A 16155-nucleotide genomic window follows, 5' to 3' on the forward strand; every position below is an offset into this window, starting at 1 on the left:
GGAGTTTTTGTGTAAGTACCGATCCGTGTGAGTTGGTTTCCTGTAGACCTTGTGACCTAACTGAAAGTTTGTTTGCTGATGACCAAGGTATCTAGAAATGGGAGTTTACCCTCGATTTCTTTCTCCATGGTGAATTGTATGTTCAGGTGGATATTGTTGAGGTGGTTTAAAAACTCCATCAATTCTTCCTCACCATGGCTCCAAATGATAAAGGTATCATCCACGAACTGGAACCAGACTGTAGATTTGTGGGCTGCTGATTCTGGAGCTGTTTTTTCAAAATGCGATTAAACCAAGGATAAATCAAACAACTAAGGAAAAACAGTCTCCCACAGGAAAAGTGTTTTTGCCATATATCAAAGGAATCACCGATCAGATGGGAAAGCTTATGAAAAAGCACAACCTACAAACAGTATTCAGACCCACCAGAAAAATACAACTGATGCTACGATCAGCCAAAGACAGTAGAGACCCCCTCACCTCTGCAGGAGTATATCGCATACCCCACAGCTGTGGACAAGTTTACATTGGGACCACACAGCGTAGCATCCAGACAAGAAAAAAAGAACATGAAAGACACTGCAGACTTGGCCAACCTGAAAAATCGGCAGTGGCTGAACATAGCCTAACTCAAACAGGACACAGTATCTTATTCCAGGATACTAAAATACTGGACAACACTTCCAACTACTTTGTCAGATTGCACAGGGAAGCCATTGAAATTCATAAGCATAAGGGGATTCGGTTTCGTTTTCTCAGCCATGTCGGACGCTCCTCTTCGCAGGTCCGAGAGGAAGCGCCCGAGCACCCTGTCCGGGCGGCTGATCTGCGAAGATTAGCCCCCAAAACTCCCAGTGAGGGAGGCTGGGTCCAGGATGCTGCGGGAAGAGCCCCCCGGAATCAATGTGGGGGGTTAATTGCCCGTTTGTCCCTACGGAGGCCGGCAGACGTGCGCGGCGCCTCGAGTGCTGCCGGGCCATGGAAAACGGCAAAGAGCAGAATTAGGCGAAAGCCTGCAAGTAAGCGAATCCCTTCTGTTATTACAAGCGCACGCGAAGGAGTGGTGGGATCTGAAGCTAAGAAGGCTCGTTCTTCCCCTTCACTGAGTTTCAGAATCTGGTTGGCGGTTCCCCCCCCCCCTAAAATGGCAACAAAAAAACAAAGTCCCGCTCTGGGCAAGTCAGTTTCGGCTGCCCTGAAGGGAGAGTCGTTGGAGGAAGTAGTGCGGAGGGCGGTTGGTGAAGCCATAAAACCCTTTGTTGACAAGCTGAACGAAACAGATCAAAGGGTGGGCTTAATTGAGAGCGAAGTGAAAACCATTAAGGAAGCAGCGGGGGGGGCAGAGAAGTCTGCTCGGGAAAGTGTGTCACTCGTGAAGGCTACGAATAAAGAGCTTAAGCTGGTGGAGAACCAGCTGATCGGGCTACAAGTGGAACGAACACAGACAATTTTGCGCCTCCAGAATGTGAAAGAGGAGGAAAATGAGGATTTACGGGGTCTGGTCTCGGAACTACTGGCGACACCCGCGAGGGCAACTAAAGAAGAAGTAAAAAGCGCCATTTTGGAAGTCCGTCGGGCTACTTCAAAATATGCAATGAAGCGTCAGCTGCCTCGCGAGATCATCATTGATTTTTCATCTAAGAGGATCCGGGACACTATCCTATATAATTCATACAATGCAGATTTGGACTTTTTGGGTAATAAAGTTAAGATATTGAAAGATGTCCCATTTCTAGTTCGGAAAAGACGTTTTAAGTATAAAAAGTTCGCAGCTCTTCTGAGAGAACGTGGAATAAAGTACAAATGGTTATTTCCGGAAGGAATCTGGTTCAGTCACAAAGATCAAGCTTTCAAGATATTATCAGAAGATCAACTAAGGGATTTTGAGGATGAAAATCCGGAATTTCAGTGCACCAAGCAAGACGAAAAGGAGAAGTCTGAGGGGGGGGGGGGAGGAAACGAGCACTGCGGCTGCAGTTGCTCAGAGAGAATTGCGTCCGGGACCCAGGAGGGGAAGGAAAATTTAATTTGAATTTAAATTGTAATTTGCATTTAGTAAGGTCAACCACTCCATCAATATAACATAAAGCTTTAACTTTTGAATAATGGCAGTATGAAGGGAAAACATTTTGTGTAGCATAGTTGTTACATGTTGTAGTTGTTGTGTTTTTTTTCCTTCCTCCCCTTGTTCCCTTTCTTCCCTTTGTATTGTTAGTTAATGTAGTTAATAAAAAATAAAAATATTTTTTTAAAAAAAGAAATTCATAAGCATAAGCACAACTTCAACAGGAAGGAAGAGACTTTAAGAATGAATAGAGAGCATGGTTTCCAGTCCTGAAAAACACGAGGCTAACAAAGTACTCTACATCTTACAATAGCCCTGCAGATAAGATTAGCATATCAAGCACCAATCCATATGCAAAAGAACCTCCTCAGGATACAGTGAAGCATTAGCATTCCACACCCTGGGAAACACTTTCAGGATGACGCAACCCAAACCCACCTTCCTGAGTAGATATAAATTACCTGCTAACATCTACTCCACAGTTTGACACTGAGAGATCTCTTTCTTTCGATGCTACACCTCTGAAGATGCCAGTCACAGCTGCTGGCGAAACGTCAGGAACTACAATGCCAAGACCACGGTGATACAGCCCGGAAAATCCACAACAACCATGCCCATGCAAATTGTACACATAGAATGATACTTGGAGAAAATGCCAGGGCTCACAGCTTGAAGACCTCTCTTTCTGCATAGCTAGTTGAATCTTATTCTGAAAGTTGACTGGCTTACCATACTGTAAAGATGCTACTGTGATGAGCTGGGAAACTTAGCGCTTTCTCAGTATATAACAACAACAACAACATTTGATTTATATACTGCCCTTTAGGACAACTTAACACCCACTCAGGGCAGTTTACAAAGTGTGTTATTATTATCCCCACAACAAAACCCTCTGTGAGATGGGTGGGGCTGAGAGAGCTCCTAGAAGCTGTGACTGACCCAAAGTCACCCAGCTGGCTCCAAGGGGAGGAGTGGGGAATCAAACCCAGCTCTCCAGCTCTTAACCACTACACTAAACTGGCTCTATATGAAGGCATCTGGCCATTGCTGTGGCTTATGTTATGGCCTTGTTCAATTTCCACCTGATGTGAGATTTCTTTACTGTTTTCTGAAAAACAAAACAATGGCTCTTAGTTCTCAGTGAATTCCTAAAACATCAGCTTAATAGTGAATGTGATGAAAGACCAAATAATTATTAGATTAACATATGCAGTAGTATTTCCTCCCCTGAAAGCTTTCCCCAGCGAAGCTTCTGAAAAATGTTCAACATCAAATATGCTAAATGCAGAACATAGTGTTCACTGGCTGGGCTATTATTATTAAGCAAGATCTCAGTAATTTGTTTACAGTATTTTGAGTTTTTTGAAACAACTTTGTTTCAGATGTTAATTGTGATTTAACAACTCAAAAAAGCTTGTTAGATTACTTGATATTAATCCTTATTGGTAGTTTCCCCTAATTCTTAAAAAGAAATCCATTTGGAGCTTCTCATTTCCTCATGTGTGATAAATTGATGTAAAAATTATTAATTCTAAAGGAAATTGACAAAGTAAACTGGGCAGCCGTGTACAACATGGAACACTTGTTCAACAATTTGCTGTATTATGTGTCTCTACCTAAGAAGATGTGTTAAAATGAAATTATTTTTCATATTTGTTTAATGGCTGTAATCCAGACAATGTTAATCAATTTTTTATTCCCTATGAAAATAGCTATTCTCATCATTGCTATATGAATTTTTTTTAAAAAATGACAGTTTGACTTACCTCATTAATTTGACCATACAGAGGCCAATTCATCCCAAAGCAGATTGAGGTAGCGAAAGTGTTATGGACTGGTACATCTGAAAGCAGAGTTAGGCAGAGAAAATGCCCTCTAAGCTAACAGTATTTGTTGGGATACTTAGATAGTATATCACAGGCTTTGCTTCTCCTCCCTCTGACAGATTGGATATTCCATATAGGACAGGGCATCTGTGTACATTCCTTTTGACCAGTGGAAAGACTGAATCAGTAAAACGGGAGAGGGTAACACACATGCTTTACTTCTTCCCATCATCCTTGTCAATGTTTCAGTCTTCTCTAGGCTTAAGGAGTCATTGTCAAGAGTCTGGAATAGTAATGCAAAGAGAGAGCATTCGAAACTGCATTACTGTGGCATTCTAACACTTGCAAAGGATAACTGATACTCCAACTCTTGTTTACTCAAGAGTCCTAGATAATATGGTTCTGCTTTGCATGGTATAATTGTAGCTATACACACTTGTAAACCCAGATTGTGCCTATCTCAGTTATCTTCTGTTTCTGAGTTATTTCTAAAATTGGGAAGAATGGCATAGAAGCACCAGTCATTTAGGTGGTTTTATTTTTAGAGACCTTGGAGTATCATCAAAGACAGCATTTTTCAGCTAGGGAATTATCTTGTTTAGTTGGTCTGAGTGCCTTTTTGAGGTCTTGGTTTGACTTGTTTCAGTTTCTATAATGCTGTAACAAGTAGATAGCATGGGCCCAGCAGCAAAAGGGATTGGGGTGGGGGCGTGAAGACAAAGTAACAAAACGGACCCAGAACCCAAATTGATGGAAAATGAAAAGGTTGATGGAAAATTAAAAGCTTTATTGGTTTATAGCTTACAGACCTATGGGGTAGTATAAGGCAGATGAGATGGCTGGCCAACCTCTTCCCCCTAGCCCATCTGCTAAGGGGAGGGACTGTGGGATGGCAGAACTGAGATTCCACATGGATGCAAACCTCTGTGTGGGTCACCGTGCCACCTGGGAGTAAGCATGCCCCAACAGCCCTGAGCTGGGCTTGGTCCTGAAATGCAGTGCCTCACTCCCAAAAACTCTTAAGTGGATCCTCAAGTATGGGGAAACTGAGTGCACAAACCCTGTCCCCCCCACCCCCCTGCAGAGGATCTGGGCTCAGTGCTTAAACTGCCACCTTAAAGTTGTGACATAGAATAGACTAGAACCTCCAAACCATGATACAACCAATGACAAATTACAGAGCCCAGAAACAACCATAAAGACCACCCAAGCTACAGATGAATTTTCAATGATTAAATCAACAATCTCATTGAACTGATGGGTGGCAGTGGTGGAAAGCCAGTCCAGAGCAAGGCAGAATAGAAGCAGCCTTGTCTGCTCACAAATAAATACCCTGCATGCAGACCAGAGGGAACCCTTTGCCTTCTAAGTCCGCTGGCAGGGTCCTGTCCCCCTAGCCCGACCAGCCTGATGCTGATTGGCATTTTAAACTTAACATTGCCCGTGCAGCCTTGCTAGAGCTCTTGGGAGCTGCTGGGCTGCAGCAAAGATGGCTTCCGCCTTATTCTGTGCCCCACCCCCATGCACATGTGCAAACAGAGCCCCAGGTAAGTCTGGGGCTAGGACTTTTCACATTTCCTCAAATATGGGGAAATTATCACAAACATTTGCACTTAGGTTTTTCCATACAAGCGGTATTGCCAAATACACAAATGGTTAATGCCTCAGAAGTAGGATTATCTTTATATAATTGACAGATGATGGTCAGTGTAAGTGTAAATATAAATGTGCTTCTAATTTCGAAGAATTGTTTTAATCATATTTTGCTCAGTAAATGCACATTTTCACCATTTGTTGCACACGGTATAATCACTTTTCCAGAAACTAGCATTTTCATTACAGAGATGATATTTTCTGAGTGTTCATAAGTGGTACCTTCAGAAGAAAAAATTTAATTCCTCATTAATTAGCATTGTGATTTGGTCAGTTATTGAATACTGTTTGTGATATTAGTGAAGAGAATGCCCACATGTTTTTTAGTGTTTGGAGACTGTGTGCTTATGCAACAATATACACATCTATGTAGATCAGGAGAGAAAAGCAGTTCATCTTGCTATGCCTAAATCAAGGCCATCTTCTGACTTATTATGTGTAGATGGGATATTTCCTGTGGTTGCTGAAAACCCCCACAAAACTGATTGCTGTAATATTCTGGGTTATCAAAACATCTTTGTTAATATGAAGCCTCTAATGGTTCTTAGTACTTAAATTTATGTGAAATGTGAGGTTGACGAAAGAGGAGAAGGCAGTTTAATGCTTCAGGAATGTTAATAAGCATAATCAGCATCTCTGATCAAGTCATATAGGTCAAAGAGGCTGATTAGAAGATCAATCAATAGAGCGTCTGTCTCCTTGTTAGCAAGGTCGATGTCCCGGCATTAGAAGTTGATTACCTTGAGACCAGGATTGCTACCTGACTGTGCTGAAAATCTTACATCTGTGCTGAATAACTTTAATCTGTATTTATTATTGAGGAAGATAACATTGCTATTCCTGAGAATAACCCCTTAGTGTGCACAGACCCATTTCTCTGCCTGCCTAGGCATCCAAAAGGGCTCTCCCTTTCCATGGAGACCAAAGCAGGCATCAGTTGCTCTCTCTTCCTCCTCAGAACCAGCTATTTAAAAAGGTATGCCTGGAAAAGGAATAGAGGTGAAGATGTGGAGACTCTGGGTTCTTTACGATCAGCAGGGCAGGTGCTGTGTGTGACAGCCATCCCCTTTCCCAATCTTAAACATAGTTCAGTGTATTTCCTTCCCACTCTGTACAGTTAACCACTGTAGAATGTTCCTCCCTCCCTGTGGTGTTTAGCTCATAAAGTTCATGCTAACTTCTTTGTACTATCTGGCTAGAGAACAGGGTCGCCAGCAGGCCTGGAGAAAAATGTGTCCATTTAATAGAGGCTTGCTATGTGGAGATGTGTGAAGCTGTTGATGGCATGGAGGTAAATAAAATGACCTTGAAAATAATGTCCCATTAAACCTCTGTTAAAAGGATGTTTTTTCTCTAGGTAGTAGACAATCCTATCAGAGAGAGAAATGCTGACAGGAACATGGCCAGTAAGAGAAAAACCTGCAGTGCAATCCTAAGCAAAGTTGCAGTCTTGAAGTTAATGGGTAGACATGGGCACGAACTGGAAAAAAAAGAACCACGTGATTCGTGGTTCGTCGCATTTCCATGAACCAGGAACCACGAACTTCCACAACCTTTTCTCAGTTCACAAATCGGTTTGTGGAATTTCAGATCTTTTTGAAACAGACAGCCCCCTTCTCCTGCTGCTCGCGGCGACAGAAGAACGAGGCTGTCACTATCACACACCCCAAGCCAGCTTCAATTGGCTGTCAGACCCCGCGCCAGGTTCAGCCAATGAGCTGAAGCCGGTGTGGGGTGAGTGAAGCTGACAGCCCCGTTGGCAGGAGAATGGGGCTGTCATTTTCACTCACCCTGCATGGGCTTCAGCCCATGGGCTGAACCTGGCGCAGGGTCTGTGAAACTGACAACCCCGTTCTCCTAACACCCAGGTGGCAGGAGAAGGGGGCTATCATCTTCACTCGCCCCACACGGGCTTCAGCCTCTGGGCTGAACACGGCTTGGGGTCTGTGAAACTGACAGCTCTGTTCTCCATCTGCCCGGGAGGCTGGAGAAGGGGGCGGTCAGCTTCACTTGCCCTGCATGGGCTTCAGCCCATGGGCTGAACCCAGCGCGTGGTCTGTGAAATTGACAGGGCTGAACCCGGCGTGGGGTCTGTGAAACTGACAGCCCCCATTCTTCTACTGCTGGTCAGCAGGAGAAGGGGGCCCGTGGGCTGCACTTGGCGTGAGGTCTGTCAAACTGACCTGCTCACTGGTGGCAGGAGAACTGGGCTGTCAGTTTCATACATCCCTCAGCACGCCAGCCTGTCTGGCTTCTTGAACTGCTCACGACTCTCATGAACTGGGCACAAAAGTCGTGGAGTTTGTGGAAAACATGGCCCCACAAACCGCGTTTTCATGAACCACGAATTGGCCCGGTTTGTGGGGGGTTTTTTGCTTCATATTGTGATTCGTGCCCACCTCTATTAATGGGTCTAGAAGGGCATAGGATCGCATTGTCAATCTCTAAAAGAAAAATTGATGAATTGCACAGACTACCAGGATTTGCACCAAGTGGCACATTAGAGACCACCAAGATTCCGGGGTATAAATTTTTGAGAGTCAGAGCTCCCATCTGAAGAAGGGAGCTCTGACTTTTGAAAGGTCATATCCTGAAAATATTTCTGGTCTCTGAGGTGCCCCTGAAATCAAATCTGGCTGTTCTACTGCTGACCAACATGGCTACCTACATGAAACTCGCACAGAACAGTTAATCACAGCCCAGTTTAAACTTTTGTCAGAACTTCAGTTTTTCAGAACATACGTGTTGAGACCAAAGCTTGCACTCTTGAAGCCTCTCTCACATTGTATGCCAGCTTTTCTGAATGCCATTGTGAATTGCTGTATACAGAAAAAGAAAAAAAATCAACCATAAATAAAATTGCTGCCCCTTAGACTTTCAATATTTATTGTCTTTCTAGTATACCAATTAATTACACAGCAGAAATTACATTTATGCCATGTTCCTAATCATTATGATACTGATGCTTTTTTCCTTTGTATTTTCTTAAATATCAACACCTACTCTTCTTTTATTATGTACCAGAGTTCTTACCATTTGATGCTCTTGCCTTCACTTGAGCTAACCTGTGATGAGGATGGGTTTTTCCTAAGACTGCTATAATACAGTAGTACTCTTTATCAGGGATCTAGAATTAAATATTTATTAAATAAATATTTTTCTTCACCTAATGTTCCTGAAACAATTTGCAAAAATAATGAAAAATCACAATCCAAACAATAAAAAATGCAGTATCTAATAAAAAACACGGAATCAAAACCTAGAATTCTTTTAAAATCCTTCTTTTTCCTTGGAGAGAGGGAGAATTGAACTTTAATTCCAGCTTATCGACAAATATTATCCCTGAGTGCATGTCCTGGTTTGTTTTTTTTAATAGATGGTCAAATGTTCTTGGAAATAGGCTGTGTAATGTCTTTAGGAAAATCAATAGGAAAAAGCACCTTAGCATCATTTTTGTGTATTGTCTCATTTGCATTTATTTGTGGCACTTGAATAAAGTTCCTGGAATGTGTAGATCCTTTTAAGCTAGTGATAGTTGTCCTAATACTGAATTTTAAAGGTATAAGATAACTTGTAAGAGGGGGAATTGTGAGAGACAGGTGAGCAGCACTCCCTTAATCCCGAATAGCAAGTTGATGGGGAAGGGGTTCCTTTGACTATGATGCTTCAGGGTAGCACACCAGCTCCAGGACCTGGAAAATATACCAAGTGCTTAAATGGCTGACACTGATGCATGGGACACTGCTTAATGGGTGTGAGTATGGCTCGTAGTTCTCTATAACACACAGGAAAAGGCAAGCCAAATGAGAGTGAACTTCTTATTCAGGAGTAGTAATCGATAGTATGTTTTGTTTATTTAGAAAAAAAATCATGCTGCCTCTCCAGAAACTTGTTTGAGGTGGCTTACAATTAAAGTAATAAAAAATCCATTAAAAACAAAGCCTGAGAGAGATCTGTCTACAGGGTGCCAGTCATATCTTGTTCCATGTGTGTACTAACCTGGGTACTTTCTGTATACCCCCCCTTTCTTTTGCCTGGTTTTTCCATTTTACCCCTTCTTCCTCTTCTTTCCCAGCCCCCTGTTGCATATTCTGTGGGTGGAGCTGCTGGGTGAGCAAGTCAAAGAGTGGACAGGAGACGAAAATATACCTCCCTTCCTTTCCCTTCTTCCCACCTTCTCTGTCCCTTTCTTAGATTCCTTGGATACTGTTTGGTCTGTATCCTATACACTACATTTCCCAGGATGCTCTAAGATGCTGGGGAAGGGAGAAGGGAGTACAGTCAGATTCCCTTTACCTGCCTGTCAGCTTGATGCCTGGCCAGCTGCCTGCCTAACTGGCCAGCTGCTGCCATCTTTATCCTGCATTTACATCAGCTAGAGGCACAGTAAGTGCTATTCTGTGGAGGGGAGAGGCTTTTTGAGCTTGAAATTGGGCTCCAGTGACCTGAGGTATTTATCTCTTTTGGCAAGTAGCTTGCTTTTCCTAAGCTTAATTTTGAAGTGAGCTCAGAGGGGATCACCCATAAGAATGACAAATAAACATGCCAGTTTGTAGCCACAATTACAGACCATTCTGTGAAGGACTAATAGGCAGATTTTTTTTGTCTAGTGTAACAAAAACCTTTGTTATGTTCTGGGTAATATTTTACAATAAATGAGTGTTCCATTTTCAGTGGGAATTCATTTAAATCAGACCATGGCATATCCACTGTATATATTACCTACTTGTCTCAGCTCTTGAAAACCTGATACTTTATGCTATTTTATGCTCCCCACCCCAAGGGTGGCTCTTTAGTTTCTTACGAACCTTACATTTCTGTCCCAGACATAAGGTTGCTTTGTGTTGGAGCTCTAGAGGAAATACTTGAATGACTGTTTGTAAGAGTAGCATTAAGCAATGGTGGGCAGATATTAGATAATTAGGAACCATATAGAACTGCCTTAGGCTTTTGAAGCTATTTGCAGATTATAGAATGATCCTGGGGGAAAGAGGTTGCTCTGTAATTGCAGGAAAGGCCATTCCTTAAGTTTCCATGGAAAAAAATACTGAATTGGAACTGATCTGAAGTTACATGAATGTTACTAATGTAATAGATTTTTTGTGAATAACTTTTTTGAGAATTCCCTTTTCAGAATGTAGGTGTTTCTGCAATACAGGGAAGATAGGCACCTTAGCTCATCTAGCTATTGAATGCCCACATTTCAGTGAGGAGACACAAAGATGGATTACTTTGATACTTGAGAAGAATGAGCTCACAAATATTAATCAGAGCCTTTCATTTCTTTTACAAGATAAGGACACATACATTACCATGTCACTGGCATCCTGCCTTTTAGTAATCCAGTCTAAAATTAGAAAACTTTTGTGATTAGAGTGAGATTCTTTTATTATTATTATTGGTAATAGTAGTAGTAGTATTTTGTTTTTTGTTTGTTAATGCAGAATCAGGCTCAAAGCTATGGCCAAAAGAGCTGTACTGGGAAAAGAAAGGAAAGGGTGAATAACTTTAAATTATTATTGTTATTATTATTATTTAAATTATTACTAGCAGGGCTTTTTCATGGTTGTGCTCACCAGTGCCCTGACCTGGACGGCCCTGGCTAGCCTGATCACATCAGATCTCAGAAGCTAAGCAGGGTCAGTCCAGGTTAGTAATTGGATGTAGACCACCAAAGAAGCCTAGGGTCACTGTGCAGAGGCAGGCAATAGCAAACCACCTCTGAATGTCTCTTGCCTTGAAAATCCTATAGGGTTGCCATAAATCAGCAGTGACTTGATGGCACTTCCCACCACTGCCACCCACTGATACTACCTGGGGCTCTCTTGAGGGGAGGATTGGTGGAAACTGGTGTAACCTTATATATGAGTACCAGCATCTTAAAAAAAGAAAAAGCTCTGAGTCTTAGAAACGTCTTATCCGTATGACTAATTTGATAATAGAGGTAATTAGAGTGTAGGAGTGGGCTCTTCCTTTCTAGAGGTTTTCAAATGCAGTCTGGATAGCCATCTATCAGGGATGCTCTAGATTTCCTTCATAGAGTAGGGAGGTGGGCTTAGTGGCCTATAAGACCTTTTCCAGTTCTGTGATTCTAAATATAACTTCCTTCACTTGAGTTCTCTGGAAGAACCACTTTACATATTACTTGTACTCAAGTGTGAAAGGATGTTCACTGCTTGTGTGTCAGATGCTCATCTGTATTTCAAATGTCCAGCTCTGGCAGAATATTGGTTAGTACCAGGGCCGGTGCCAGGGTTTCTGGCGCTTGAGGCAAGATACCTTCTTGCTCTCCTTGCCTTGCACATGCACATGAAGTGTGCGCATGCTCCAGCCCTGCACAATGACGTCACTTGTGATGTCATCACACAGGAGCGTCCCCCTCACTGAGGCGGGCGGCAGTGGCAAAGGGGCAGGGAGGCGGCCTGCTTCCCCACTCACTTCCCTGCTTGCTGCCGTGCCGCTTGGGCGCCCGGCTCACCAAGAGCCAAGCCGAGGCAGGCAGTAGCGGCGAAGGGGCGGAGAGCTGAGTGGGGATGCAGCCCGCTTCTGGGTGGGGGGGGTCATCGGGGGCCGGCACAGTGCCTCCTTCAGAGTTCAGCGCTTGAGGTGGCTGCCGGCACCACCTCCATAGATGCGTTGGGCCTGGTTAGTACCCAACACTGGCGCTGTGCCCAGGTGAGTTTTGAAGCTCTGCTTTTGAGATATTTTTGGCACCTTCCCTACAAGAATTTCTAGTTCATGCCAGGTGAGTTATATGAAAAAGGGCATTCGAGGTCTGATCTTTGATGAGAAAGCTGACCTAGTGTTTTTAGCAAAGATCTGGTTTCATAAGGCAGCAGGTACAGTATTGTTACTGTTTTGTCTAGATAGGTACTACGTACAGAGTCAGTGTTTGAAGGATGGTTGGGGAGGTGGGGTTGCTGTGATCCATAGAAATTACTTTTTTTATTTACCAGCAAAAGATTCTGCTGTCTAATACACTTTCTCACTGAGGTTGTCTTGGAGGTGGTTTTGGAAATCCCCAGGGTTTTGATCCTGGAGTACCTCACTGTCCATGCCAAAGCCTCCTTGTTTGATGTAGCTATCCTAGATTATGTCTGGCTGTATGCAAGTAGCAAGTGTAGTGGTTAGAATTACAGTCTAGGATTCCTTTCCCCCCCCCTCAAATCGCTACTCAGGCATGGAACGGGACTCTCAGCCTAACCTACCTCAGAGAGTTGTTATGAGAATAAGATGGAGGCTAAGATAACCATGTGTATTGCCTTGAACTCCTCATGGGAAGGGGTGAGATAAAAATGTTCTGTGCATGTATTTGGTATTATGCTGTAAATCAGAAAGAAGAGATTTGTGTATGGGAGAGCCTGTTGTGATTTGGTTGCCATAGACCAATTGTTATCTGGTGAAGTTTGGATTTTCCAGCTCTTCTATTCTCCACAGCACTATGTAACCCATTGAGAACTGAAGCAGCCCTTTGGTTGTCTGTGGGGTTGATAATGGTGAAATGGAGAGAAAGATGGCTTTAGTGCAGGTAGGTTGTGATGTGTCCAGCCACAAGGACTTGCAAGAGGTACTTCATTTTCCCCTGTACCTCCCTGCCCGCACTATGTCCTCTTCTTTCCTCCTGGCAACTCCTATGCCCTCACCTTTCCCTGCTTCCTGCTCTCCTTTCCCTCCAGCAACCAAATCTACATTTTATCTCCTGAAAGACCTGGCTCTTACCTCCTCCTCCTTCTCTTAATGGTGCATTTATGCATGTGATTTGGGGCCCAAATGGGCAAAGCTCAGGAGTGCTCTCAGGGAACTGTGATGCTCGAAAGCTTATGCTACAATAAAGTTGGTTAGTCTTAAAGGTGCTACTGGACTCTTTTTGAATTATCTTTTTGTTTGTGTGAATGTCAGTCTCAGCTTCTAGGATGAAATAAAGCTGTTTCTGCTGGTGTTACCTTTACTGCATTAACAGTGAAATCCTAAGCAGAATTCTGCCTGTCTAAACCCATTGATTTCAATGGGCTTAGACTGGAGTAACTTTACTTAGGAGTGCTCTGTAAATCTGGCTTCATTGAAGTCAGATTTGAATGTATGGAAATTTTTAAAAATCTTTTGAAAGCATTTGGTTTAACTAAAGTAATAAAATTAGCTTAACATCTGTATGGAGGACTGAAAGAGAATTGCTATCCTAGTTACCTTTTTACATTATTCAAATGAAATAGATATGCAGTCCTGCTTCTCCATTACGTACAAATATAACTTTTTAATTTTTGTTTTACAGAATTGGAAGCATCCAGGCAGTCCCAACTTTGAGTGACAGATGGCTTACTAGACTGCTGTAGCTAAACTGAGCAGGCAGATGCAGCCCGAATTGCCAAGTTGAGAGAGAGCCTGTGCATACTGTATGTATGTGAATATACAGAAACACAGTTCTACCATCACACAGACTGACAGTTGCATACTTTAGAGGGGTTTTTTTGGCAATTGATGGGAATTTAATTCAAGCACCAGATGGAGCAACCTGACAGCACAAGGACCAAAAGCCCATGGAATACCATCTGTTACTTGTGGTCAGCTTTCCATACAGTCTGAGACAGGTGAAGAAACTTTGCAAGACATGTAAGAAGGAAAACAGCTTCTGCACAGAACAAACTACACAAATACCTCTGAAATTATAGCTGAAACAAAACTGATAGAGAGGAGACTGATATTGTAATCTTCAAAGAGGAATAATGTACAAGTCTTGGGTGTTTCTCTGCATTAAACTGAAAAATTCCGTTAAATTGTGAATAAGCTTGCCCATTAAATAGGGACAAACTAATTGTGTAGTAATGACTGGAAGAAAGTGGTTCAGGAGCAATGGAACAGATCTGAGAGCTGAATTTTTACAAATGTTGTCCTGTGTTGAGTTTTTCAACTGAATTTGCTAATTTTCTTCTTTTGGATTGTTTCATATAACATGGTACAAATACTAGTCATTTGAAATAATAAATATTACTCAAAGCATTTGAAACACTTAAAAAGAAATTGCCAGAGTGGTGGTTCAAATTATGAATTTGTGCTCTCAAGAAGCACCAGTAACGAAGGAGCATACAAAACAGCAAGGGAGACACCAAAGGAAATGATTGAAGAATGGGGAAGTTGGATTTTCTGTGCAGTTCTCCTGTAAATTTTTAATTGGCTCTTTTTCATTCTTTCTTGAATCCAACAAGATCAGCAAATAATTGCTTATTTGATGGGTTTTTAGGTCTGGTACTTGTTTTTACAAGAGGATGAAAAGGGAGTTCTGCAATTCTCTTACAGTGGAAAGAAGGGAAAAATCAAAGGCGTGAAACAGCTGAATGTTTTGGAGGAGGCTTCATGGTTCACCTCAGGTGAATATACCTGTTTCAAAGGCTTAAAAGCTTCTAAGCAATTTTTTTTTAATACTGCTAAATGAAAAGGGGCTTTTGTGTTCATGAGTGGCAGCGAGTGGTGAGGAAGCAGCCAGGTGATAAACAGAGTTTCCAATGGACGTGGTGGGGAAGCCACCAGGTGCAAAGGAACTGGGACTACCTTTGGATTGCAAAGACCTTTGGGTTGAACAGTAAGCTGTGGAGTTTGGAGACAGTTTTCTCATCTGCTCTGGCATATTAACTGCACAAAGCTCTGGTCTGTGGTCTCGCACAGTCTGTGTGCCTTTTTCCCTTTATGCAATCTATTTCAGCTTTAGCAGCAGAAATTTGTCTGGTAGGGAAGGTATGCCAGAGGGCAGCTTTGGGGAAGATGAATGAATGTCCTATATGTGTATGTGTGAAAATCCAACTGGAGGAAATCTTTTTAAAGCCTTAAGTTACTTGAAACCTACACATCTGCAAACCTTCGTCTCTGGAATTGCGTAATGCTATACTGGAAATCTCAGGCTGTTTGGCGACTATATCAAATGAGCAAAAAGGCGGCTCGCCGTTTCTTTGAAAGCCTCTTCTGAAGTAGCTGTTTCTCCAAAGGATAAGTGTACCCTCATTCTAATGACACTCAGTCAAAATGAACCTGATTTGTTTTGGTTTTTTTTAATTATTACATTTTCTTAGCCAACTGTCATCATCTTTTATAGAGAAATTTTTCACTATGCATTTGGTGGATATTTATAGAAACTGACCTTCTCTCCCCTTCCTCGTATTCTGATCTGTCTAAACTTTTGGTCTTATCAATAAAACAAAACACTGATTTATATTTTCTGCACTAGACATAGTACTTTTTATGTCAAAAGGGAAAAACACGGCAAAGCATGTATGCAGCAGTGGAGCATGGGCCTGTTCTCTGCAGTGATTCCAACATCCTCTGCCTCTCTTGGAAAGGCAGGGTTCCTAAAAGTGAAAAGGAGAAACCTGTGTGTCGAAGGCGATATTATGAGGAAGGCTGGCTGGCAACTGGCAATGGCAGGGGAGTTGTAGGGGTTACCTTCACCGCCAGCCACTGTAGAAGAGACAGGAACACCCCCCAGAGAATCAACTTTAATTTAAGGGGTCACAACAGTGAGGTGAGTAATCTGCATGTACCAAGTTGAGTGTTTTAGAAATTAGCTCTCATTTCAGTAAGAATATCATGATAACCTTTTTCTTTAAAAAAAAATCAAACTCTGCA

General features: G+C 42.4%; 1 protein-coding gene across 3 annotated transcripts in view; it reads left to right on the top strand.

Moving 5' to 3' along the window:
* The window catches only part of TULP4 (TUB like protein 4), a 157603-nt gene that overhangs the window by 19955 nt on the left and 121493 nt on the right, over nucleotides 1-16155 (top strand). For all 3 annotated transcript variants that reach the window (XM_054974712.1, XM_054974721.1, XM_054974730.1), the window contains exon 2: nucleotides 13814-16051. In XM_054974712.1, coding sequence (XP_054830687.1) covers nucleotides 15800-16051 — 252 coding nt within the window. In that variant the 5' untranslated portion in view covers nucleotides 13814-15799. The remainder of the gene's footprint in view (nucleotides 1-13813; nucleotides 16052-16155) is intronic.

This window comes from Eublepharis macularius, chromosome 1 (genome assembly GCF_028583425.1).
Source record: "Eublepharis macularius isolate TG4126 chromosome 1, MPM_Emac_v1.0, whole genome shotgun sequence".
Lineage (NCBI taxonomy): Eukaryota > Metazoa > Chordata > Lepidosauria > Squamata > Eublepharidae > Eublepharis > Eublepharis macularius.